General features: G+C 38.3%; 1 protein-coding gene across 6 annotated transcripts in view; it reads left to right on the plus strand.

Moving 5' to 3' along the window:
• The window catches only part of MTMR2 (myotubularin related protein 2), a 121,749-nt gene that overhangs the window by 89,327 nt on the left and 7,695 nt on the right, over positions 1-24,727 (plus strand). For all 6 annotated transcript variants that reach the window (XM_032426442.1, XM_032426443.1, XM_032426447.1 and 3 more), the window contains 5 exons: positions 3,714-3,863; positions 4,623-4,811; positions 15,270-15,455; positions 18,111-18,317; positions 23,521-23,613. In XM_032426442.1, coding sequence (XP_032282333.1) covers positions 3,714-3,863; positions 4,623-4,811; positions 15,270-15,455; positions 18,111-18,317; positions 23,521-23,613 — 825 coding nt within the window. The remainder of the gene's footprint in view (positions 1-3,713; positions 3,864-4,622; positions 4,812-15,269; positions 15,456-18,110; positions 18,318-23,520; positions 23,614-24,727) is intronic.

The following is a 24,727-nucleotide window of genomic DNA, read 5'->3' on the forward strand; positions in this document are numbered from 1 at the left end:
AACTTCTTGTTTTGCTCATCATTGTTTAATTGTCTGTGTGTTCTTATAGCTCATTAAATTTCATTAAGAGGATTCTGAATTCTTTGTCTCACAGTTCATATATTTCCATTTCTTTAGGGTCAATTATTGGAGCTTTGTTAGTTTCCTTTGGTGGTATCATATTTACCTGATTTTTCATGATTCTTGATTTCTTACATTGGTATCTGCACATTTGAATGATTGGGCTTTTCTTCCAGAATTTATAGGTTTTCTTTGGCAGAGACCATTCTTCACTAATCAGTTCAGTTTGGGTGTCTGGGAATGTCTGCTGGTACTGTCCTTGGGCAGGCGGGGCCTACTATTATGGTCTGTTTTGGGGCAAGGCAACTGTTTGAACTCTGAGGACAGAGACTGGGAAGGGTGTGCGACTGGTTGAGAGCAGTTGGATGGGATTGCTGGCTTGGTTCCCTACCCAAGTGAGGCTGCAGGATGGGCTCTACAGTTACCTGGATTCTCCGGTCAGGTATACTAGATTGCTGGGACTGGGTACTGTATTCAGTTGTAGATGGGGCTATTAATTAGCTTTCCTGCCCTGGCAGGACAGCATGATGGGACCCAAGGCTCATTGTTTGGGGACCCAAATCAGGCCTAACTGTTCACCGAATTCCCTGGTCCAGCAGGGCCACTGGTTTTACTCTGCACACTGGAGAAGCCATGGGCTGTGTGCTCTGTTCTAGTTCATTGTACATAGGGCTGTTGAATGGGCTATGGAGCTTCTTGTGTTCTCTAGTTAGGGTCCCTGGCCAGACAGGCTGAGATCTTTATTCGGCAATGAGTAGGGCAGTGAGTTAGATTCCCTTCCTGGCTGCAGCAGGAGAAACAGCTCTAAAGCCAGTAAAGCTCTTTGTTGTGTTAACTCAAGCTGATCTAGATCCCCAAGTTCCCTGACCAAACAGCGCCACTAGCTTTGTTCTTGGCTATCTGCCCATTTCTTGGCTTGAGTACCATTGGACTACACTGCTACCATGAGTTGTTGCCTGCCCTTTCTGGTCAGATGGGGCTAGAAGACACTCTCCACAACTGGTCGGTCCGTGTTTTAGCTTCCTTGCCTTGGTGGGAGGGGGAGGGGCCTCACTAGCTACTCTCAATTTCCCAAACAGCCTTAGTGGTTGGGAAGAGCCAAGAGCTACCCTCAGCCCCAGCTAAGAATTAACTCCCTGCTTGGGATTGCTGCATTCCCAGGACTGGTTTTGCTCCGGGGGCAGTCAGCTCTTCTCTCCTGTCTCCCTGCTTGAGTGCTGCTGGTCCACACTGTTTCCAGTTTTTGCCAGTCCTTTTGGTCAGATGGGGTGGGAAGATACTTTGCAATGTGTGGGGCAGTGATTTAGCTTCTGGCCTGGGGGTGGGAAAACTGAATTCTAGGGCTGGCAAAACTCCTCCTTTGAGGGTCCAAATTAGGGAGTTCTGCACCCTGCTGAGTTCCCTGGTCAGAGTGTGTGCGCCCCTGACTCCGCTCTGCAGGTGAGCAAAACCACCCATATGGATTCCTCCTTGGCCCCAGGAGGTATGAACTCAGTTTGTCAAGATCCATGTGCTGGTTGTTGCAAGCCTGTCTGCACTTCTCCATCACAGTCAGATCCCCAGAGGTTGAGCCCCACAGATTCCCCTACAGTTCATGTGGTGCAAGATCAGAGTAGGGGCTCCCACAAGGTGACCCACAAAACCGGCGAGGTGCTGGTTGTCTCCTGTGGCTCAGGGGACACCTTTCTGTGTGGTGCCAGGCTGGCCTGGAGGGGAGGGACACTTGTCTTATGCTTCTAATGCAGTCTGTCTGGGTCTCTGAAGTGCAGGAATTGCTTCAGTCCCATGTTCGAGGATTCTCTCAGTGCTGTCTTGTTCTTGAATAGTTGTCAGTTGTTCTTGTGAGCGGGAGCAAAGTCAAGAACATCTATAATGCCATCTTGGTGAAGGAGTTATGCTTCATGTGAAAAGGAATAGGTAACCATTGATAGTTTTTAGAGGAATGGCATGATAACTTGCTTCTTAGACGATTATTGTAGAGAGAGCATGGAGAATGGATTGCAGAGGGACAGGAGAGAAGTGATAATGGCCTGAATTAGGGAAGTTGCAATGAGGATTGAAAATACTGAACAAAGTTTTCTTTTGGTACTTTTAGAAGAAAAAATCATAGAAATTGGTCATTGATTGGATGTAAGGGGGTAAGGGAGAGGGATGAGTTGTATCTGAGGTTTTTGCTTGAGTATCACCTCTATAAACTTGCCAGTTCATTATACTTTTTTGTTATAGCAGGGAAACATATTTTAAGCCTTTAATTAAGTCTTTATTTTATTTCTAAAAATAAGAAAGGATCTTACCTGAACAGTTGTTTAGTATATAAAAAGTTAGGAAAGCAAGAGGGAGGGGGTGATGTATATCGTAAGAAGCAGGTTGGGACAAGGCTAATTAAATAGGGTATAGAGTGTAAGGCGCCGGTAAAGAAGCGGACCATGGCTCGGAATTCATGGAAACTCTATTTACCATATGATTACTGGAGGGAATTTTCTCTCTTTACTTAATGTTCATACCCTCTTGGGTGTTTGGCAGTCACTTGAGAAGTACCTCTTTAAAGGAGAGTACATTCTTCCCTTTGATTTCAGATTTTTATAACAATTCCGTGAACCAGGATACTGATTTTTCTTTTTTTAAAGGAACAATGTACTTTTAAATAAAAAGGATAGATGTGCAATGTACATGGAGTTCTTTATTACCTCCTTTGTTTCTTCATCTATCAAATGGAGTTAACAAAACCTGGATACAATAATATGTGCGTGTGTGTGTGTGTGAAGAGGTTGCTGACCGGTACTGCACATGATAGGTGCTCAATAAAGGTTTTTTTTTTAAAAAACTATAATTAGTAGTTTTAGTATAGTTTTTAAAACTATAATAAAGAAATCTTTCAATTCTTTCTTTTTGATTATATGAGTTGTTGGGGGCCATAAAATTTTAAATATATATTTTTTCTTAGTTCCAACTAATTTAATGGCTTTATTTTCTGTAGAATGAAAGATGGAAAATTTGTAAGTATCTTATTTAGGTAACCCTTTATGTGAAGTAGTAGACTAGTTATAGCTAATCCTGAAGGATCAAATGAGAGCTTAATAATTGATGTGTTTTTAAAAAGTTTTTTAAAGTATTTCTTGCCTCTTGGTTTTGCTTTGCTACTGCCTTGCTTTTATAATATGTGTTAGATGAACAACATTCCCATTAGTACTATAATTTAGGAGGGAAAAATTCACTTTAGGAATGTAAATGGTAAATATATGTATAGCGTTTTGATGGATACTGGGTACCTGCTCCCTGAAATTTCTTTATGTGGATGAATGGCAGCAAAATCAATCATCCAGTCAAGCTCAGTGAAACTTTCTGTTTTTAAGACAGGGAACATTTGCAGTCTTACTGTGTCCTTCCCATTGGATATGTTTAGCACAGACCCAGCAATCTATCAGTATTTAATGATTTAAGAAATCTTTCAATATATAATTGAGCATCAAAATGAACATAGATCCCTACATTAACTCATCCTAAAAGCCTGGTCACTACAGGTAGACAGTAACTATTCCAGCAACTTAAGAGATGGATGGTGGAGATGAGAGAGGTTAAATAAGGTGGCTTCTGTTTCAGTGTCTTTTAATATTTTAGGTGGTAATTTGTCTTATGTTCTATTTCATGTGTAGGGAATTCCAAATGAAAGCTGGAGAATAACAAAGATAAATGAACGCTACGAGCTTTGTGATACATATCCTGCCCTCTTGGTTGTGCCGGCAAATATTCCTGATGAAGAATTAAAGAGAGTGGCATCCTTCAGATCAAGGGGCCGTATCCCAGTAAGTGTGAAGCTTTGGTGAGACTTTGCAAATGCTTTTGTACTCTACGTAATGCTGAGGTTAATGAACGGGAGAATGGATGCAGGATAAAAATAGCTATAGCAACATGTCTATTATGGGGATTTTAGAGAATGAGTTATTTAGTAAAATTAAAACTGGAGGAAAGACTTAGATTAAAGAAGTTTCTGGAGAGTCTGACACGGGTAGGAGAGAACTGCACAGAATTGTGATTCTTAACTCGACAACAAAGTTGGCTCTGTATTGTTCACTATTTCTTTATTTTATTATATATTCTTTAATCATGGTGATAAATGCTCTTTTCCTTTAAATCCTAGAAAAAAGAAAACTTTACAAATTTATGATGAATTACTGTGTTTTAGAAAGATTGGCTCAAATAATTTTAGGTACAAAAGTCATAGATTCTGAAGACTTTATAGTTGGACAGTTTGCTGATTTGGTAATAAAACTTTAAGGGGTTTATTTAACCCCCTTTTAATGTACTATGATTCTAGAGACAACACTTCTGAATAGTCATGACTTACATAAATCAACACCTGATTAAAGGATTAGACCAAATTTTCCATATGCCAGAGTTGGCTTGAAAGAAAGGTGATGATTTTTATAGCAGCCTTGAATAGCCTTTCGTGGTTAGGCTTTGGAACGAATCAGAAAGCAGAATTTTATAGAGAAGTGTTTTTGAGAAGAATTATAAACAGAGAAATATATAAAGAGTGTGTCACTGTTTTTTCCTCCATTAAGGTTTTATCATGGATTCATCCTGAAAGTCAAGCCACTATCACTCGGTGTAGCCAGCCCATGGTAGGAGTGAGTGGAAAGCGAAGCAAAGAAGATGAAAAATACCTTCAAGCTATCATGGACTCCAATGCCCAGTCTCATAAAATCTTTATATTTGATGCCCGGCCAAGTGTCAATGCTGTTGCCAATAAGGTGAGATTGTCTTTCAGTAATTAAGATTACAATTATGGTTTCATGAATTGGCTGGGTTTGTGGGAGCCACCATGTGTAGTAGAAAGATTTCAGGCTCTCCAGTGACAAAGATGTAGATTCTAATACTGGCTCTCCTACTTGATGGTATGACTTTGAGTTAGTTACTTAATCTCTTTTTTTAAAGATTTATTTATTTATTTTAGAGAGCGAGAGCGAGCAGGGGGAGGGACAGAGAATCTCAAGCAGACTCCCCGCTGAGTGCGGAGCCTGACATGGGGCTTGATCTCATGACCCTGAGATCATGACCTGAGCCAAAGTCAAGAGTCAGATGCTTAACCAACTGAGCCACCCTGGTGCCCCTAGTTAGTTACTTAATCTTTTAATTTTTTATTTGTTCACTTTTTGTTGAAGTACAATTGAGATACAACATTATGTTAGTTACAGGTTTACAACATATTTCAGTATTTGTATAGATTGTGAAATGATCACATTAAGTCTGTTTACCATCTGTCACCATACAAATTTACAACATATTCTCCTTATAATGAAAACTTTTAAGATTTACCATCTTAGCTTTCAAATTCACAATAACAATATTATTGACTATAGTCCCCATGTAGTATGTTACACATTCTCATGACATTTATTTTATAACTGGAAATTTGTGCCTCCTTATCTCCATCGATTTTGTTACCTGACAAACCCTCCACTCTGCAACCACCATTCTGTTCTCTGTGTCTATGAGTCTTGTTTGTTTGTTCATTTGTTTTGTTTTTTAGATTCCATATATAAGTGAAATAATTCAGTATTTGTCTTTGTCTGACTTATTTCATTTAACATCATACTCTTCAGGTCCATTTATACTGTCATAAATGGCAAGATTTCACTTCTTTTTATGGCTGAGTAGTATTTCATTGTGTATATACACACACAAACACCCACACACACACACCCCACATCTTCTTTACATGTTCATCCAATCATGGACATGTAGGTTCTTTCCATATCTTGGCTATTGTAAACAATGCTGCAGTGAACATAGAGTGCACAGATCTTTTTGGATTAGTGTTATTGTTTTCTTTCAATAAATACCCAGTGGTTCTATTTCTGAGTTTTTGAGGAACCTTCATACTGTTTTCCATCATGTTTATTTTTTTGATAATAGCCATTTTGACAGGTATGAGGTTCTATCTCATTGTGGTTATAATTTGCATTTCCTGATGATTAGTGATTTTAAGCATCTTTTCGTGTGCCTGTTGGCCATCTGTGTCTTCTTTGGAAAAATGTCTATTCAAATCCTCTGCCTATTTTTTAAAAGATAAAATTTATTCTTAATTTTGTCAATGCGTTATATCATGTTGATTGTTCTGTAGATGTTGAACCATCCTTACATCCCTGGAATCCTACTTGATCATGGTGTATGATCCTTTTAATGTATTGTTGAATTTGGTAATATTCTGTTGAGGATTTTCACATTTATGTTCATTAGGGATATTAGCTTATAATTTTTTTGGGGGGGTTGTCTGTTTTTGGTGTCAGGGTAATGCTGGTCTCATAAAATGAGTTTGGTATTGTTCCTGCCTCTTCAGTTTTGTAGGTATTTGAAAAGGATAGGTATTAAATCTTCTTTGAATATTTGATAGAATTCACTGGTGAAGCTGTCTGGTCCTGGATTTTTGTCCTGATACAATTTCCTTGCTAGTGATCCAGATTTTCTGTTTTCTTCCTGATTCAGTCTTGGAAGATTCTATGCTTCTAGGAATTTATCCATTTTTTTTCCTAGGTTGTCCAGTTTATTACTGTGAACCATATAATAGTTCAGAGTAGTCTCTTATGATCCTTTGTATTTCTTTGGTATCAGTTGGGACTTACCTTCTTTTACTTCTGATTATTTATTTGAGCCCTCCCTCTTTTTTTTCTTAGTGTGTCTAACTAAAGGTTTATTGATTTTATTAATCTGGCTTAGTTTCATTGATCTTTTCTATTATGTTTTTAGTCTCTGTTTCATTTATTTCCACTCTGACCTTTATTATTTTCCTCTTTCTACTAATTTTGGGCTTACTTTATTTAGGTGTAGAGTTCGATTGTTTATTTACTATTTTCTTGTTTCTTCAGGTAGGCCTGCATTGCTAGAAATTTGCCTTTTAAGATTGTTTTTGCTGCGTCCTATAGATTATGGTGTGTTACATTTCCATTTCGTTTGTCTCAAGGTATTTTATATTTCTTCTTTGATTTCTTTGTTGACCCATTGGTTGTTCAATACCATGTTTTTGCTTTGTGGTTACCATGAGGCTCATATATTACTGCCTTTATATGTAACAGTCGTGTTAAGATGATAGCGGGTTAAGTTTGAATGATTTTAAAACTCTGCACTTTTACTCCCCCCTGACACATTTTATGTTTTTGATGTCAGATTTACAACTTTTTATTTTGTGTACCTTTAACTGTTTATTGTGGTTATAGTTATTTTCACTATTTTTTTAACCTTCGTAGTAACTTTATAAGTTATTAATGCACTATGTTTACTGTAGATTTGTCTTTACAAGTGAAATTTTTACTTTCATATATTTTTTTGTTATTAATTAGTGCCCTTTCTTTTCTGCTTAAAGAAGTCCCTTTAACATTTTTTGTTAAGTCTGATACACTCTTTTATCTTTTGTTTGTCTGGAAGGCTCTTAATCTCTTCTTCAATTCTGAATGATAACCTTGCCAGAAAGAATATTCTTGGTACGAAGGTTTTCCTTTCAGTACTTTGAATATATCATGCCCCTCTTTTCTGGCCTACACAGTTTCTACTAAAAATACTGCTGATTGTCTTATAGAGGTTTCTTTGTATTTAACAAGTTGTTTTTCTCCTGCTGTTTTTGAGATTTTCTCCTATCCTTAACTTTTGACATTTTAATTATAATGTGACTTGGTATGGCTCTTTTTGGGTTTATCTTATTTCAACTCTCTGGACTGAAATGTCTCTTTCTCTAGGGAAAGTTTTAGCCATTATTTCTTCAAATAAGTTTTCTGCCCCTTTTTCTTGCTCTTCTCCTGGCTCTCCTATAATGCAAATGTCATTTCAGTTTATGTTGACCCATAGGTCCCTTAAGCTATGTTCACTTTTTTTTTTAATTTTTTTTTTTTAAGATTATTTATTTATTTAATTGAGAGAGGGAGAGAGAGAGACAGTGAGAGAGGGAACACAAGTGGGGGGGTGGGAGAGGGAGAAGCAGGCTTCCCGCTGAGCAGGGAGCCCGATGCGGGGCTCGATCCCAGGACCCTGGGATCATGACCTGAGCCGAAGGCAGTCGCCTAACCAACTGAGCCACCGAGGTGCCCCAAGCTATGTTCACTTTTTAAAAATTCTTTTTTGTTTTTGCAAAAATTCTTTTTGGATGAGTTCCACTACCCTGTCTTCCAGCTCACTGATTCTGTCTTCTGTTTCATCTGGTCTGCTGTTGAACCCCTCTTGCATTTTTCAGTTTAATTATTCAGTTCTGTGACTTCTGTTTGGTACTTTCTAAAATTTTCTATATCTTTGTTGAAGTTCTTATTGTGTTCATCCATTCTTCAAGTTTGGTGAGCACCTTTAATGACCATTACTTTGAATTCTTTATCAGGTAAATTATTTATCTCCATTTCATTAAGGTTTTTTCCTGGTGTTTTAGTTTGTTTTTTCATGTGGAACATATTTTTCTTCCTCGAATTGTTTCAGACCCATAGGGCCCAGAAACAATCCCCATGGCCACTCAATGGGTGTCTTCTATGTGGGCTACACATGCACCAGCTGGCTTTGATGCAGCCAGAGTGAAGTGGCATGTGGGGATGGTTTATTTACTCTTTTTAGACCTTAATTTGCTCATTTGCAAAATGAGAATAATAATAGCTAACGGGGTTGTCTTGGGGGCAAAACTCATCTAATAAAAAGTAGTGCATAACCCTGGGCTCATGTACATAATAAATAACTATTCAGCAATTAACTGGTTTCGTTCTCCATTCTCCAAACTTGACAACTAACTGAGCGTATGCCTGACTAAACTCTGCCCAGCATGGCTGTAGGAATTGGGAAGCAGTGTTCTCAGTGGCCGGTGATGCCCCCTTCTCCCTGCCCTTCACCTAATCAAGTTCTTCACACTGCCTACTTGCACTTAGCTGGAGCATTTGCCCTGGTTTCTGCTGTAGAACAAATATTTACATTGTGGAAATAGAAATTTTTGCCCGGTTGACAAAATCTGCCATAGGCGAAGGAGAGAGAAGGGATATAAATTAGCTTTAGTAAGTTACCTTTTTAACCCCCAAGAAACAATGTATCTGTATTATAGAATCAGCTAATGCAGATAAGCAAAAAGAAGAACATATTTTAAAATACTCTAAATCCTGTAACACCATTAAAATTTGGTTGTACTTCCAGACCTATGAGTATATGCATGCACACATATGTTTGAAACAGTGGGATAATTGTAACTTCTTTTTTAAAACACTGACACTGTATCTTTCTGTGCCAATAAACATTTATCTATAACATTATTTTAATGGTACAAGAACTAATAATATCAACTGTTACTGGATATTTAGTTTATTTCTGGGTTTTTTGCTTTTATAAACAATGGTGGGATGATCATCCTTTTAATTAAATTATGGTGCCTGTGCCTAATTATTTCCATCCTATTTAGTGTTTTGAGGGCATTGTGAGTTGCAGGCATTCTCTATTAAACTGTAAATGTTTCCCCTTAAAGGAGAAATGAGATAATGAGTACGTGAAGCTTGCAGCACAGGGACTAGCATGTATTTTTCCAGTAATTACTTGTTTCCCTTCCAAAACTCTACTCTGAATTAGCAGGAGAGAGACTTAGTATGTTTTCTAGCATGAGAGGAGAAGGAAGGAGAAATGTAATGCAGAAAAGGTGGTAAGGCAAAGTTATATTCCCTATCTTATTTTTTTAAAGCATTCTGATACATATGTCAGTATATGGAAAGCCCCTCTTTTTTTAACAACTGATATATTTTATTTATTGGTACATTTTCCTGGTTACAAGATATGTACTAGACAGTATAGAAAAACTCGGCAGGCATAGATAAAGGAAATTAAAATCACCCATATCCACTAATATTTTGCTGTATTTTCCCCCATTATTTTTTTGGTACACTTATATGTTGATTATTTTGTTTCTTTGTTTTTCCTCTTAATACCATAGGAATTATTTCGTCTAATACAATATTCTTGAAAAACACTTTAATAGTACTTATTACAGCTGTGTCATTATTCATTTAGTCATTTTTCTCGTATTGGGTGTTTAAGTATTTAGTATTTTAAATATCACTGAAATAAATATCTTTTGTTGGCATCTTTATTTCCTTAAAAGAGTATCCTACATATACAATGCTGTATCAAAATTTAAAATATGTGTTTTTTAAGAGTTTTGTTACATACGGTCAGTATTCGTCAGGAAGGTCGATTCAATTTACCAGCCTGATGTCTTTCCCCCTGGTTTTATTGAGATATAATTGATGTAGAACATTGCATAATTTTGAGGTGTACAATATAATGATTTGATATGTGTATATATTATGAAATGATCACCACAATAAGTTTAGTTAACATCCGTCATCTCATATAATCACAAATTTCTTTTTCCTTGTGATGAGAATTTGTAAGGTCTGTTTTCTTAGCAACTTTCAAATATATGATATAGTATGGTTAGCAGTAGTCATCAGAACTTATCTTTTAAGTGGAAGTTTGTACCTTTTGACTACCTTCACCCAATCTCCACACCTACCCCCCGGCTTTTTAATTTGTAAAAATGTACATCCTTGTTGCAACAAATATTTGTAACCTGAACTCTCAGAACGTTTTTTATAACCTAATCAATTTGAATATGACAAATCCTTTTGCAGTCATGACCCATGTCAAGAATTAAAACTTTGCCAGCCACTAAGTCTTCCATGGGTGCCCTGCTTCAGCCTTCTAACTGTACTAAAAGTAACGGCTATCCTAACTTTTATAATAGTCATCTTGTTGCATTTCTTTATATTTCATCACTGAAGTGTATATCCCTAGACTCAAGTTTAGCCTTGTTTTTTTAAATATTGTGTTTTAAATCTCTCTTAATCTGTAATCTTCCCTTTGCCTATCACTTTCTTTTCTTGACCTTTTATCTGTAGAGTTTTCCATAGTCCAAGTTTTGCTGTTGCATGGTATGGTTCAACTTTTTTCTGTCCTTTGAATTTCTTCCACATGAATTTAGAGGTTTATTCAGATCCAGGTTCGATACCTTTGGCAAGGCTATAGGGAACATATCAGGAGGCACATCATTTGTGGCTGATTCTCTTTTTTGGGGTGTTAGCAGCTGTTAATGCTCAGTGCCTAGATACATTAACTCCAAAATGGTGGTGTTTTAATTTCATGATTTCTCTTTCAGTTATTGGTTGAACTCTTTCTGTAAAGAAACACTTTCTTTTATCTATAGTTTGGTTAACCAGCAATTAGGTCAGTTTTCCCAGTGATGAGCTTACTTCCTGTCATCCCATGAAGGTGACTGATTTTTTAAAGTATCGTTATGAATGCATGTATTTAAACATATTCAACATCTTCTAATCCATCGCAGATAATATTTTTTTGAAGTTAAAATTTCTCATCTTTGGTCAGAGGGAGGCTTTTCAAGTTATCTCCTGAGTTCTTTTGATATAACTGTAGTAATCTTCGCTATCTGGTATAGGGAGATAGACCAGACTCATCAGAAAGTCTTGTGCATTGCCTAGCCACAGCCTCGAAACAGCTATTTCTTTTCTTTTCTTTTTTTTTTTTTCTTTCTTTCTTTCTTTTTTTAAGATTTATTTATTTTTTTATTTGAGATAAAGAGGGAGAGAGAGCACAAGCAGGTGGGAGTGGCAGAGGGAGAGGGAAAAGCAGATTCCCTGCTGAGCAGGGAGCCCCATGCGGAGCTCTATCCCAGGACCCTGAGATCATGACCTGAGCTGAAGGCAAACACTTAACCAACTGAGCCACCCAGGTGCCCGAAACAGCTATTTCTCCAAGAAGTTCTCATTCCTGTTAGTACCAGATGGTGTTGCAAACCATCGTCTGGGGTGCTGAGGATATCTGCTACTGGATTTGTACTGTTTTGAGGTCTTTCCAGTGAATAGGATTAGGGAATATTTACATATTTTTAGAGGTAAAGTACCTCAAGAGTTCCTACTGGTGTTTTCAATTTAAATTCAGTGCTAAACAATTTTTACGTAACTTCTTCTAAATTACATATGTATCTCCTTTCTTCCACACCAGCAATTCCGGTTCTCAAAGACTCAGGGGATGATATGTATGTTTCATAATTACTTGTGTGCTTTATCCTACCAATCTCAGAATAACAATATTAATACCACCATCACCAGTACCTACTGGAAAGTTAATTGTTTTTCACTTGCTCTCCCCATCCTCCCCCACTTTTAAATACATTGTATTATATTGACATTGTCAGCAGATATAGCCTTAACACTTTCTCCCTTTGGAACACAGTTTCCCTTTTACCTCTGACTTCGACAAATAGCTATATATTTTGTGCTCACAAGCAATTTGTATATGGATGACTTTCTAGACATTATTATTATTATTATTATTATTATTATTATTATCATCATCATCTGAAGTTGTTCTCTAAATATTTCAGCAAGGGTTCGTGGGAACAATACTCTGAGTGTTTGTATGCTAATAGGAGCTTGTGTCCTTTATTAAAGTTTGAAAGTCAGTTTGGCTGGACATAAAACCCTTAGCTTACATGTGATTTTCCTGAGTTTCTTAAATATGTTGCTTATTTTCTTTTGGCATAAAGCTTCAAAGGCTAACGATAAACTAAATTTCTTTACCTTCTACGTCACTCTTTTTACTTGGATGTTCAAAGGACTTTTTTCTTTTCCTTTGAAGTACAGTTATTGCCAGAATATGTCTCCATGCTGTGTGTTCTGGGTCTGTATTCTCAGGTATGCATGTGTGCTGTTTCAATATGTAATTTCCAATTTTTTAAAAAAATACATGCAGTTTTCTTTAATCATTGTTCTTAGCATTCTGTTTCCTTGTTCTGACTTTCTTCTTCAGGCCTCTTGTGTTGGCTCTTCTTCACCTTTCTTCATCATTTGTCACTTTCTCTTGACTCCTTCTTATGTCTTTCTAATTTCATTTTGGTTTTAAATATTTTCCTTTTCTCTATTTCTTTTAACTCGATACCTACTGTATTATTTACTCTTGTGTTTCTTCTTCTTTGGTCTTCCTGATTTTTTTCCTCTTATTTCTAATTTGTTCCCAAGTTCTGTCACTTCATTTTTGAGTTTTCTAATTCCAATTTATTTTGTTTTTCATGCCTGGTATTATTTTTTAATGTCTTTAGCTTGCTTGAAAAGAGATTTCAGTGTTGAGAGGCATTTTCAGAGGATATGTTATGAATGCTGCTCATTCTCTTTTTAAGATAGCGCCTATGGGACTTGACCTTGATCCTTTCCTATTATTCATTTTTAGGTGAAATTAGTTTTCCTGAACCTTCAGGGTGGTTGGTTCAGTTAGAAGCCATGGCTCAGAAGTTAGGTGTACCCAGAAGTTAGAACTAATTTCACTGAGCTGCCTCTTTTATTGTTTGCATGTAGCATCAAAAAATATGAAGTCTTACTTTCTGGGATTTCTTGGCTCTGTCCTGTCTCTCCCACCCAATACCTCCCCCACCCCATTCCCTTACCTGAAACTTCTTTTCCTTTGTCTTATTTCTCTGGACCTTCTCTTCCTTTGCCTCTGTTGACTCTGTCTGCTCAATTTTGATGATGTGCTTAGCAGAAGCAATCCCTGGCTGGTCTGTTAGGAGAGTTCAGAAAGGTTAGACTGCTTTGGCCCCTTTAGATCTACTGTAGATCCGTTAGATTCATGGGCTGTTAGAATGGACGGAACCCTTCCTGGTTTTCAGCTGCACGTCTTAGATTGACCTGTTGGGCTTCCCTATAGTTCTGGAAGATGAAGGCCAACACGGGAAGCAGAACAAACACTAAAATGTGTAAGGCTCTCTCATGGTTCTCCTGTTCTCCAGTCCTTTTATATCCATCGCTTCCTCTGCTTCTTCCCACACATTCACTGACAGCATTCAGATCTTGTGGCTGTGGGTGGTTTTGCGGTTTCACAGAATGCTTTGTCCCCATTTCTGTTTTAAATGATTTGTGTTTTTGGTTTTACTGTCTAGTTGTTCTGTTTTCTTTTAAATGTCAATTTTTTTGAAATCTAATACACATGCCAGAAAACACACTCTTTTCAAGTATATATTTCAGTGTTTTTAGTATACTCACAAAGTTCTACAACTGTCTGATTCCAGAGCATTTTCTGTTTGTTTTTGTGACTGGCCTGTGTAGTTTCCACTGCCATCTTTCTAGAATTTGTTGCAACCAGTTTGAATTGAAAGCGTCTCTTACCCCTGACCTGTTCAGTTCCCATGCTCCAGGAATAATCCTTGTTAACAGGTACCCACTGAAACACTGTTAACTTTGTAGCTGTGCCAATCTTGAATCCAAACTATTTCCCAGACTGTCAGTGTTAGAAACAGACCTTCTGTTTTTTGGTAATCTGTTGTTGGTTAGGCCTTGGTGGGTTTTGTAGTTTTCAATGGTGTGAGTCATATGAACACTTAATTTTTTTATACAGTGGCTATCCTAGTATGCTATGGTATTCTGTGCTGTTATACTTGTTCCGTCTTTTTATTTGGAAATAATTATGTGGTTGAAACAGAAGCAAGTCATTATGATTGCAAAGCATTTTGCAAATATTAAGATTAAAATGAGGTGAAGAGGAAGGGAGGTGAAGAAGCATGGGCCAGTACAAAACTAGCTAGACGTCGTCCCGGCATACAGAGCTGGTGATTTCAATATTCTCTAATAAATTATGCTTGGGTAGAACTGGAAATATAGGTAGGAAAAATTTAGTGCTTTAAAAATATTTAAGGACCTTCATATATGGTATCACATTTAATTTAAAACAGCCACATAAGGAAGTCAGGGTTAGAGTGTATATTCCTGTTTTATAAAGAAGAACGTGTAATAGGGAGTGGCTGTGTTAAGATGTCCTGAGCCATTGACATTTTCCCATGGAGTTTTCCTATTCATCAGTAATATTTATCATCGGGGCGCCTGGGTGGCTCAGTCAGTTAAGCATCTGCCTTCAGCTCAGGTTATGATCCCAGGTTTCCAGGATCCAGCCCTGCATCGGGCTCCCTGCTCAGTGGGGAGTCTGCTTCTCCCTCTCCCTCTGTCCCTACTGTCTTCCCACCCCAGCTCGTGCTCTCTGTCGCTCTCTCTTTCTCTCAAATAAATAAGATCTTAAAAAAAAAAAAAGAATATGTATCATCTTTCATGTTATTGGATATTTTATGGCACTTTTTCACATATGTTTACATGCAGTGGGTGTACATTCATTTATGATTTCCTGTGGTGTGTGCTTTTTTTCCCCAGGCGAAGGGTGGAGGTTATGAGAGTGAAGATGCCTATCAAAATGCAGAACTAGTTTTTCTGGATATCCACAATATTCACGTTATGAGAGAATCATTACGAAAACTGAAGGAGATTGTGTACCCTAACATTGAGGAGACTCACTGGTTGTCTAACTTGGAATCTACTCACTGGCTTGAACATATTAAGGTTAGGTATATGTTATTTCCTTATATTATTACAGAAGATCAGACAAGGACTTTCTCTGCCCCTCTATTTTGGCACTTTTCTTACAATTGAACTTAAGATGAAGGTATCTTTCTGTATAATGAAAAAATTGATAACTGCTTTGAAAATTGTAAGTACTTCTAAGGTGTGTTGCTTGAATGAATTAGTTTTCTATACTGTGTATTTGGTTCTGTTGTGGTCTTCTCTTCCCCTCTCTGCCCCACCCTGTCTGAATTCTACCCATCCTTCAGACCCCGGTTCCGATTTCTTCTCTTCCATGAAGTCTTCCCGGATCGCACCCACTTCCATTGTCTCTGCACTTTTCACTTTACTTTCTCTTTCCAACTCATCAGGTAAGACCTTACACTTCAGTTAATTACTTTGTGTCAGCTGGAGTATATTCCTAATTCATGGAAACCTGGGCTGGGTAATTTATTAGTGTTTTTGGACCCCTCAGGAGCTAGGGCAGCACTGTGTGTGTGAATAACAGGCACCCGCTAAATCTGTGTTGCTCGACTAGTGAAGTGAGAGGCATTCTGGTCAGAGAAGGGAGGCGAAGCAGTTGAACGAAGGGTATGAAGGCTAAATGATGTGGAGACTGCCCTGTGAACACTAATGTGCCCAGCCTGTCACTGTCATGTTTGGAACACCGGATGTGATCGCACTTTGTATGGTTACATAACTTTTTTCATCTGTGTTCTAAATTTCAGTAACACAGCGTACCGAGAGACAGACTTCTATAGCCACATACACATTCATACTGTGAAATAAAGGGAAATGAGATTTTTCATGATAAGGAGCAGACATGTGCTCACATTTGAATCTAAAATTCGGACAGAACTGAAGAGAAGGCCAAATTGACCTAATTGAGAATTAGAGATTATTTTTATTTTTGCTCTCCCAGATGCTTAGAAGCTTGAGTGTAGCAGAGTGCACCACTCCTCAGTCAGAGAGCATGTTCTGGGGGCCCATCTGTTACAGCCTGTGAAGTAAATAGTAAACAGTAACACTTGATTGGAAGCGAAAGCGAACATAAATTGCAGTGTCAGCTTCAGTAAATTGCAAGGCATTCCACCAGTGCATAGAACAGTCTCTCCAGAAAGCTTGCTCTAACAGAAACAAGTCTCCTTAGAGGTATAAGAGATCGGCTGTGCCTGGACTGCCTTCTCCACCCGCAGTCCTCACACCAGCAAAGCTACCTGCTCACCTTCTTCAGAACTCTGCTCAAATAACACCTTCTCAGAAAGGCCTTTCCCAACCACACCTTACAAAATAACAGCTCCACCAGCAGGGGGCAGTGCGTATTTTCTTATTTACTTGCATCTGGCTGGCCTCGCTGGGGTAGAATGTACCAGCCCTTTGTCTCTTTGGTTCACTGCTGTCTCCAGCACCTAGAGCAGAGCCTGCCACATGGTAAGGCACTCCAAAATGTTTATTTTATAAGTGAAAGAAGGAAGGAAGGAAGGGGGGGCGGAGGAAAGGAGGGAAGGAGGGAGGGAGATGACCATGGAAGAGAGGTGACCACTTTGGATAACTCCCTGGTCAGTCTTAACTTTCCAGCTGTTCTAATCCTTTGGGTCGGTGATTCTTAAGTCTCGATATCCACTGAATTACAAGTGGAAGATATTTAAAATAGTAAGCCAGGAATAGTGAAGAATGGAGCCCAGACACTTAAAAAAATGCTCACAGGTGACTCTGATGCATAGTCAAGATTGACATTGCTTCGGAGTACCCCAGTTCCAGAATATGCCTATAGTTAAAATCAAAAGGAAGTTATCATGAGATTCTCCAAGCCTAGAAAATCTACTTTCTTTCATTCTGATCCATGTTTGTGGACCCATACTGTTCTCTAAGTATGTATGGTCTAGCCGTTGCAGAGGAGAATGGGACTGTATTATTCATTTTAAAGAATATTATACTTTTGTGTTTCTTATTTGGTTATATCTAATTCTGTCTAGTTTTAACTCAAGATCAACTTCAGAAAAGATACTTTGCACTGTCTGCATATTTAAAAAAATAAATTATTTCAAATACCAGTTAAGTTGACATAGTAATATATTGATCTGATGAGAATTTTTCATTCATACTGATAACAGAAAAGTAGCTTTAAAGTTCTGTACTGTGCTTGCTGTAAGCTATGTGACAAATATAAAAACAGTAAAATAAATGCTATAGAAGCTATAGAGTAAGAGAGATCCAATTTTATTGCTTTCATATTTATTCTGTTTTGGTTAAGTAGGGATTGTTTAACGTGTATGACTTCATTTGGCATATTATTTTTTATTTAAATAGATGATCTTGGAATATTTGAAGATTCTTAGAAACAGATCTCTTTAAAACTTAATCCTTCTTTTCTCTCACTCATACTGTTGATTTGTACAGAACCCAGAGATACCCATCATTTGACTCTTTCATTGTTCAGATCAATAGGAGCCTGGATTTATGAGATTTTTCTAGGTACAAAGGCAAAATATTATAGATCTTCTGCCACTTGCAAGAATTCTTTTTAGGAAGGGACTGATGTTTTTTTCTTCATGTGTTATTGAGACAGTCATCCGTAATAAAACTGTATTAGTTAATTTTGAAGAAGGAAGCACTTAATTTTTTAAAAATGTCACTTAAAAATCTGTTTGGCAGCTCATTCTTGCGGGGGCTCTCCGGATCGCCGACAAGGTGGAGTCCGGGAAGACGTCCGTGATAGTGCATTGCAGTGACGGCTGGGACCGCACGGCCCAGCTGACTTCCCTCGCCATGCTCATGCTCGACGGGTACTATCGGAGCATCCGAGGCTTTGAAGTCCTCGTGGAAAAAGAATGGCTAAGCTTTGGTCATCGATTTCAGCTTGTGAGTAAAGAACCCTGACTCCATATATGACATGCATCCTGCATAAGGCATGTGAAAACAGTGCCTTTTATTCATTACTCATCGGAAACCACCCCTTTACTAAAGGGGTGAACTTCTAGAGAGAACTTTCTCGTTAGTTGTGGAAAGCGGTAGGGTAGCCTCTCATGCTGTCGGGTCATGTGTCTCTTCTGTGATGAGTGCTGGGGGAGGGCGACGACATCAGGTACCATGCCTTCATTTGTGCCCGTGTCTCTGCCTTTAAATGCAGATTAGCAGGAGTGGTTGTGGAATGACAGGCCTCTTCTGATCTCCATGCAAAAGAAGCCAAGGATGGCTTAATTGTTATTCTTAATTTAAGAATACTTCAGAGTAGCAGTGCTCACACAGGAACAGGGTCTTAAAAAAATCAGGCTGGGACCAAAAGAAATATCAGAGAAAAAAAAAAATTAACTCAGAGTGGGGAATAAAATGGCTTTTCGATTATCCTTCTTAAAGTACTAACACTGTAATGAGCATATGTATGGAGAGTGTTGCAGTTGGTTTTATGGAAAGGACGAATTTTCGTGCCCTCTATTTGCCTCAGTGCCTTTTGATGTTGTCGTTCGTGTCAGATCTGAGTTGGCAGGACCTCAGTGTCCAGGCCTCATTGTTGGATGTCTTCTGCGGTGTCCCCATGAAATGATTGTTCAGTTTCTGCATTTACACCTCCAGAAGGCAGCAGTCAGGCTCTTCCTCAGGCTGTCCAGTCTCACTTCAGAAAGTCTGCCTACTAGAAAGTTCTTCCTCATAGTGGACCAAAATTTCCTTCCCATTTCCCTTTTGAAGACAAGAACAAATATGACTACTTAACCAAATAAGATAGCCCTTCAAGTATTTGGAAGTAGTTGTCTACCCATGTCATGCATAAACTTTTAGTTCTTCTGGCTAAGCATTCATTTTCTTCTGGGTTTCCCATCTCAATCCCCTCTTCACCCCAGTTGTCCTCCGGACTTAGGTCATGTCTTTCATCAAATGTGGTACCCAGAACTAATCACAGTTCCTAAAATAGAGGAATGGGGTTATTATGTCCCTTTTAAAGGATACTAAGCTTTCAGTTTTGCTTTTTTGCTACATCATACTTTGGATTCATGCACCTTTTAATTAAATAAACATTCATGTGGTTTTTAGTTGTGTTTCTGCTAAACACTAAATTTGCAATCAGAAAACTTGAGAACAGTAACCACATAGGCCTTGGTTTTCATGTATTGCTCATCTCTGTTAGTTGTAATCATAGAATTTAGAGTGAGGAGTAGGAATATTTTCCCCAAAAGGAGGAACAGGGTGAGCAAAAGTCTAGATGGGATTGAGCTTGGCAAGAGTAGAGTTGAGGGAAGGGTGGGGTTAGAGAATCATGGAGGGGGAGAGTCAGATTGTCAGAGGCGTTGAAGCCACTGAGAGTGTGCGTGGTTCCTGGCAGTGTTTTCCTAGATTAGCTAAAAGACTTTTGAAAGATGTTTACCCAGAGGCTGTCTCGAATGTTAACCTTTACTATTCTGTAGTTCCCAGGGCATACCAGCAATATTTATAAATACAGATGACCCTTGCACAATGCACAATGTGTGGGTTAGGAGTGCAGTCAAAAATCCACATACGACTATTGACTCCTCCCCAGAACTTAATGGTTGACAGAAATCTTACCAATAAGATCGTCGATTAACACGTGTTTTGTATGTTGTATGTATGATATACTGTATTCTTATAATAAAGTAAGCTGACAAAAGGACATGTTACTAAGAAAATCATAAGAGAAAATACATTTACAGTTCTGTAAAAAATCCACGTTTAAGTGAACTCGCATACAATCCATGTTGCTCAAGAGTCAACAGTTAACTTGAAAGAAACAGACATTTAAAGGTAGTCTGTTCTTTTGAACTTGAACTGTTAAATAAAATTGGGCATCTGGAGTATCTTTTCAGATGGCTCACATTTTTGAGTTCTCTCTAAAATAAACCAACCACGAAAAAAACATTACAAAAACCCTCTTACTTCAAAGAATGAAGTGTTAGTCATCCAGAGTTGCACATGTTCATATCAATGTGACCAAAATAGTAAACATTTAAGACTGTTGGAAGTTGCTGTGGATTCCTAGATTGCTAACTCTGGTTCCCTACTCCATCCCCCCCCCCCCACCCCGTTTATCTGAAAACAGAATTTGACAATTAAAGGACAACTGGTCAAGAGGGTACATTCACCTGGTTAATATAGGGTAATGAGTCATGATGTCAGGATCTCTTTCCATTCTTAACTATTCTTGATGACCCCAAAGAACTTTGTTTATATGGTTTGTATCTACCAATATTTACCATATTAGAAATTAAATTCTAAAAAATTTTTAAATATTAATTAAATAATAAACCTGTCTTAGTCTGTTTGGGTTGCTCTAACATAATACCACACACTGGGTGGCTTGTAAAATTTCAACAGAAATTTATTTCTCGGGGCACCTGGGTGGCTCAGTCGTTAAGCGTCTGCCTTCGGCTCAGGTCATGATCCCAAAGTCCTGGGATTGAGCCCCGCATCGGACTCCCTGCTCAGCGGGAAGCCTCCTTCTCCCTCTCCCACTCCCCCCGCTTGTGTTCCCTCTCTCGCTGTCTCTCTCTGTCAAATAAATAAATAAAATCTTTAAAAAAAAATTTATTTCTCACAGTTTTGAAGGCTGGAAATCCAAGGTCACGGTGTCAGCACAGTCAGGTTCCGTGGAAGACCCTAGATTGTGGTTTGTAGATTGTCAACCTCTCTGTGTCCTCACATGGTGATGAGAATGAGAGAGCTCCGTGGGGTCTTTTGATAAGAACACTAACCCCTTTATTGGGCTTCTGCCCTCATGACTAGCAGCTCCCAGATGATGACTCCTGCCATTACATCTGGCATTAGGATTTCAACATGAATTTTTTTTGGGGAGGGCGGGGAACACAAACATTCAGGACATAGTACTACTATATATTAACCTAAATAAAATTTTGAAGAAAACTAACTGTATTTTCCAAAACAACAACAGAAATTTAATATGAAGAGTGGCATTGTTTTACATTTTTTGCAAATTCCTTTCATGTCTGGCTTATTAGAAGACAGCCGAATTTCACAACTACTTCCACATTCAGTTTATTGCAATGTGTGCTGTTGCTTAAAGTAAATGAGGAAAATCTGACCACACACAGATATGCAGGTTGAAAATCAGAGTGTCTTAAAAGCTTTTTCAGGGAGTTGTGGATAGTCTTCATACTGTGCCAAAATTTAACAAATGCTAATTTCTTCGAGGTTACTTGTAATGTGGAATCCAAAACTAGATCAATGAGTTTTTCGTTGTTTGTTCCATTAAATTCCGTCGGTCTGTCTTGCGCTTTGAATAGAACTTTTACCCATGCATGATTCTGTAACATCAGGGATTGGTTATTTTGGAAAATACTGCCTTACTGACTTATACAGCTCTTCCGATGTTAATGCATTTCCTTAGATACTATCATAATATCTCATTTGCGAGTATCACCAATGATTTTATCAGAAAAGTCTATTATCAAGCTTATAGTGGCAGGTAGTTTTCCAAAGATCTAATGTGCACTCAAAGCTTGAATTTTATCATAGTTTTCCTTGAGATGACACATTCACTTTGTACATTAAAAAAAAAAAGTCTTCAGGACTTTCAAGTCTTAATAACCATAGTTCATATGTCAGTTGTTCTTTCAAGTCAAAATGATGTTCCATGAAAAGGTGGTGTTTTGTACCATCAACTTACGTTTGCAGCAGAAGAATATTATGTGTATTTCCCATTTTGTTACACAGGCTGTCCCTAAGGGGAGAGATTTAACAGGATTAATATTTACTGCTTCATCAAAGAAACTGGCTCCCCCGCCCCCTTCATTTAACTGCGAGTGTGTGGCAAGGCGGGATATGACACGACTTGACCAGCTTGATTCCAGTGCCTTGCTTGGTTTCTCCTAAGGAACCCAGAGTTTTCTCCTTCGTCACTTTCGTGCCATCAGTGTAAATGGCAGTGCATTGAAAAAGGCAAATAATGTCTTAGTATTATTCTGAAAATGGTTTTTATGTCACACACCCCCCCCCCCCCCCCCGCCCCGGACCCTGGAAATCTATGAACCAGACTCTTAGACTCACTGTTTTGTTGGAGTGTGGAGGGTCTGTTTCAGTCATCTGGGGCAAAGGTCCTTAGAAGAGAAAAAACTGAGAAAGTAGGTGAGTCCATGCTTGGAAGGCAGATGTCAAGCATTCCTTAAAGGTTTTCAAGAGTTTGTGCTGATGTGATTCTTCTTGATAAAGACAGCTGAGCTAAGATAACAACAGGTCTCCTGCACTCACTGGCCAAGTTGTTAAAGGAGACGGGTGCTTCCTGAGGCTGTTGGATAAGTAACTGTTAATATATATATTTTTAATTAATTATTTATTTATTTTTAAAGATTTTATTTATTTGAGAGAGAGAGAGAGAGAGAGAGCAAGCATGAGCAGGGGGAGGGGCAGAGGGAGAAGCAGGCACCCTGCCGAGCAGGGAGCCCGATGCGGGACTCGATCCCGGGATCCCGGGATCATGACCTGAGCTGAAGGCAGACGCTCAGTCAACTGAGCCACCCAGGTGCCCCAAGACTGTCAATATTTAGGGAATATTAAATCTCTGGGACAAAGATATCTGGGTTCTGGGGTCTGACTGCTCCTGTCTTCCATTATTAACCTTTTAAGATCTGGGTTCCACTTAATAAACAAAGTTGTGATTTCCTATTACAAGCATCTCATGTCAGAAAAAAATCTGGCAGTTTGTACATCAAAATGGTAATAGAGACTTTTGCTTGGTAAGACTGAGTGATTTCTGTTTTCCTTGCTGTGCTTTTACTTTTTTAAATTTATTTTTTTAAGATTTTATTTCTTTTTGAGAGAGAGGACGAGCCGGCGAGAGAGAGGGGCAGAGGGAGAAGCAGGGCCCCCAGAGAGCAGGGAGCCCAGTGTGGGACTCGATTCCAGGACCCTGGGATCATGACCTGAGCCGAAGGCAGACCCTTAAGTGACTGAGCCACCCAGGCTCCCCCTTGCTGTGCTCTCTTAAAAAGACTTTTGAACTTTAAAAAATATTAGAAGATATTACTTTTATTGGAAAATAAAGTTATTTCCATGAAGAAAAAAATTCCACAAAACTCATACTTGACTCTTTCTGCTTCAGAGACTTGGCCATGGAGATAAGAACCATGCAGATGCAGACAGATCGCCTGTTTTTCTTCAGTTTATTGACTGTGTCTGGCAAATGACAAGACAGGTAACTTCTCTGGGATAGTCATTCTTGCATCTTTCTTGTAAGCCATCCAGAATTGGGAGGTTTGGTCAGTGATTATCTATCCTGCGTTTCATGTAAAATGGAAATTCTTGGAAGATTTCTTGGTAATAGAACTATTACTTGTTGTTACATTATGAACTAAGTTAAAGGATATTATTTGGAGATCGTATTAAACACTTCAGATTTCAACCAGTAGCATTAATAATAACCCAAGAGGTTTCCTCCTTCGTTTTGGACAAGTAGTTAAATAATGGCAATATATTTACCCGGAAGCTCATCTATACATTGCTAAGAAAGGTAGAGGTAAAGAAATGAAGAAATAGGCTAGGTCACTCAAGCAAAATAAAATCCTATTTTAAGTAATTTTAATGGAAAAATATGTTTACGTGGGAATTATGGGTAGGTAGGTATGTAATAGATTCAGTTCTTTTTGTTCTTAGGTATGGAGAGATTGTTTTTTAGACCTTCTATTAACTTTCTAACAAACTGATTTGAAATATTAATGGTAATGGATTTTGTCTTTTGGAAAGATATCAGAGGAGATTGAAAAACACCTGGTTTATTATGGGATCACTTCGCTAGTGAGGCAAAGCGTTGGTGTCTTAAAAATATTTAACTCAAGAGAAATCATCTCAGACCTTGGCTACAGCTCACTGCTATGTCAGCTAATTATTTAGCCAAGGGTTTATCAGACCCCAGACAACTGGGAGTCTGGTTTGTTTCTTGTGAGCCTGCCACGTGAATATAAAATAGGGTGGTTGCTGGCTCTGCTTTGCTTGAGGATTATACTTTAGCTTCAAGAAAATCCTGTTATTTCATTAAAAGAAAACGAATGGTGATCTTCAGGGGAAATACACCAATTATATAAGCATCTCCCCTGGAAGCATGTATCAGTTTGGGTGGGTTATTTTGAAAGCTGCTGGGTTAAATGAAGTGTTGTAGTAGATACGACTATGGTATGATGAGGCTGGTATTTTAATGTATATACTGCAAATGTGTATGACAGTTCCAGTTCTGTTGTATAAAAGGCCCTTGGTGTGTTGGGAGGAGGGGAGATACTAACCGCATAGTTAATGGTGTTTACTACTTCTTGGAC

This window comes from Phoca vitulina, unplaced genomic scaffold, assembly GCF_004348235.1.
Source record: "Phoca vitulina isolate PV1807 unplaced genomic scaffold, GSC_HSeal_1.0 scaffold34, whole genome shotgun sequence".
NCBI classification, from domain to species: Eukaryota; Metazoa; Chordata; class Mammalia; order Carnivora; family Phocidae; genus Phoca; species Phoca vitulina.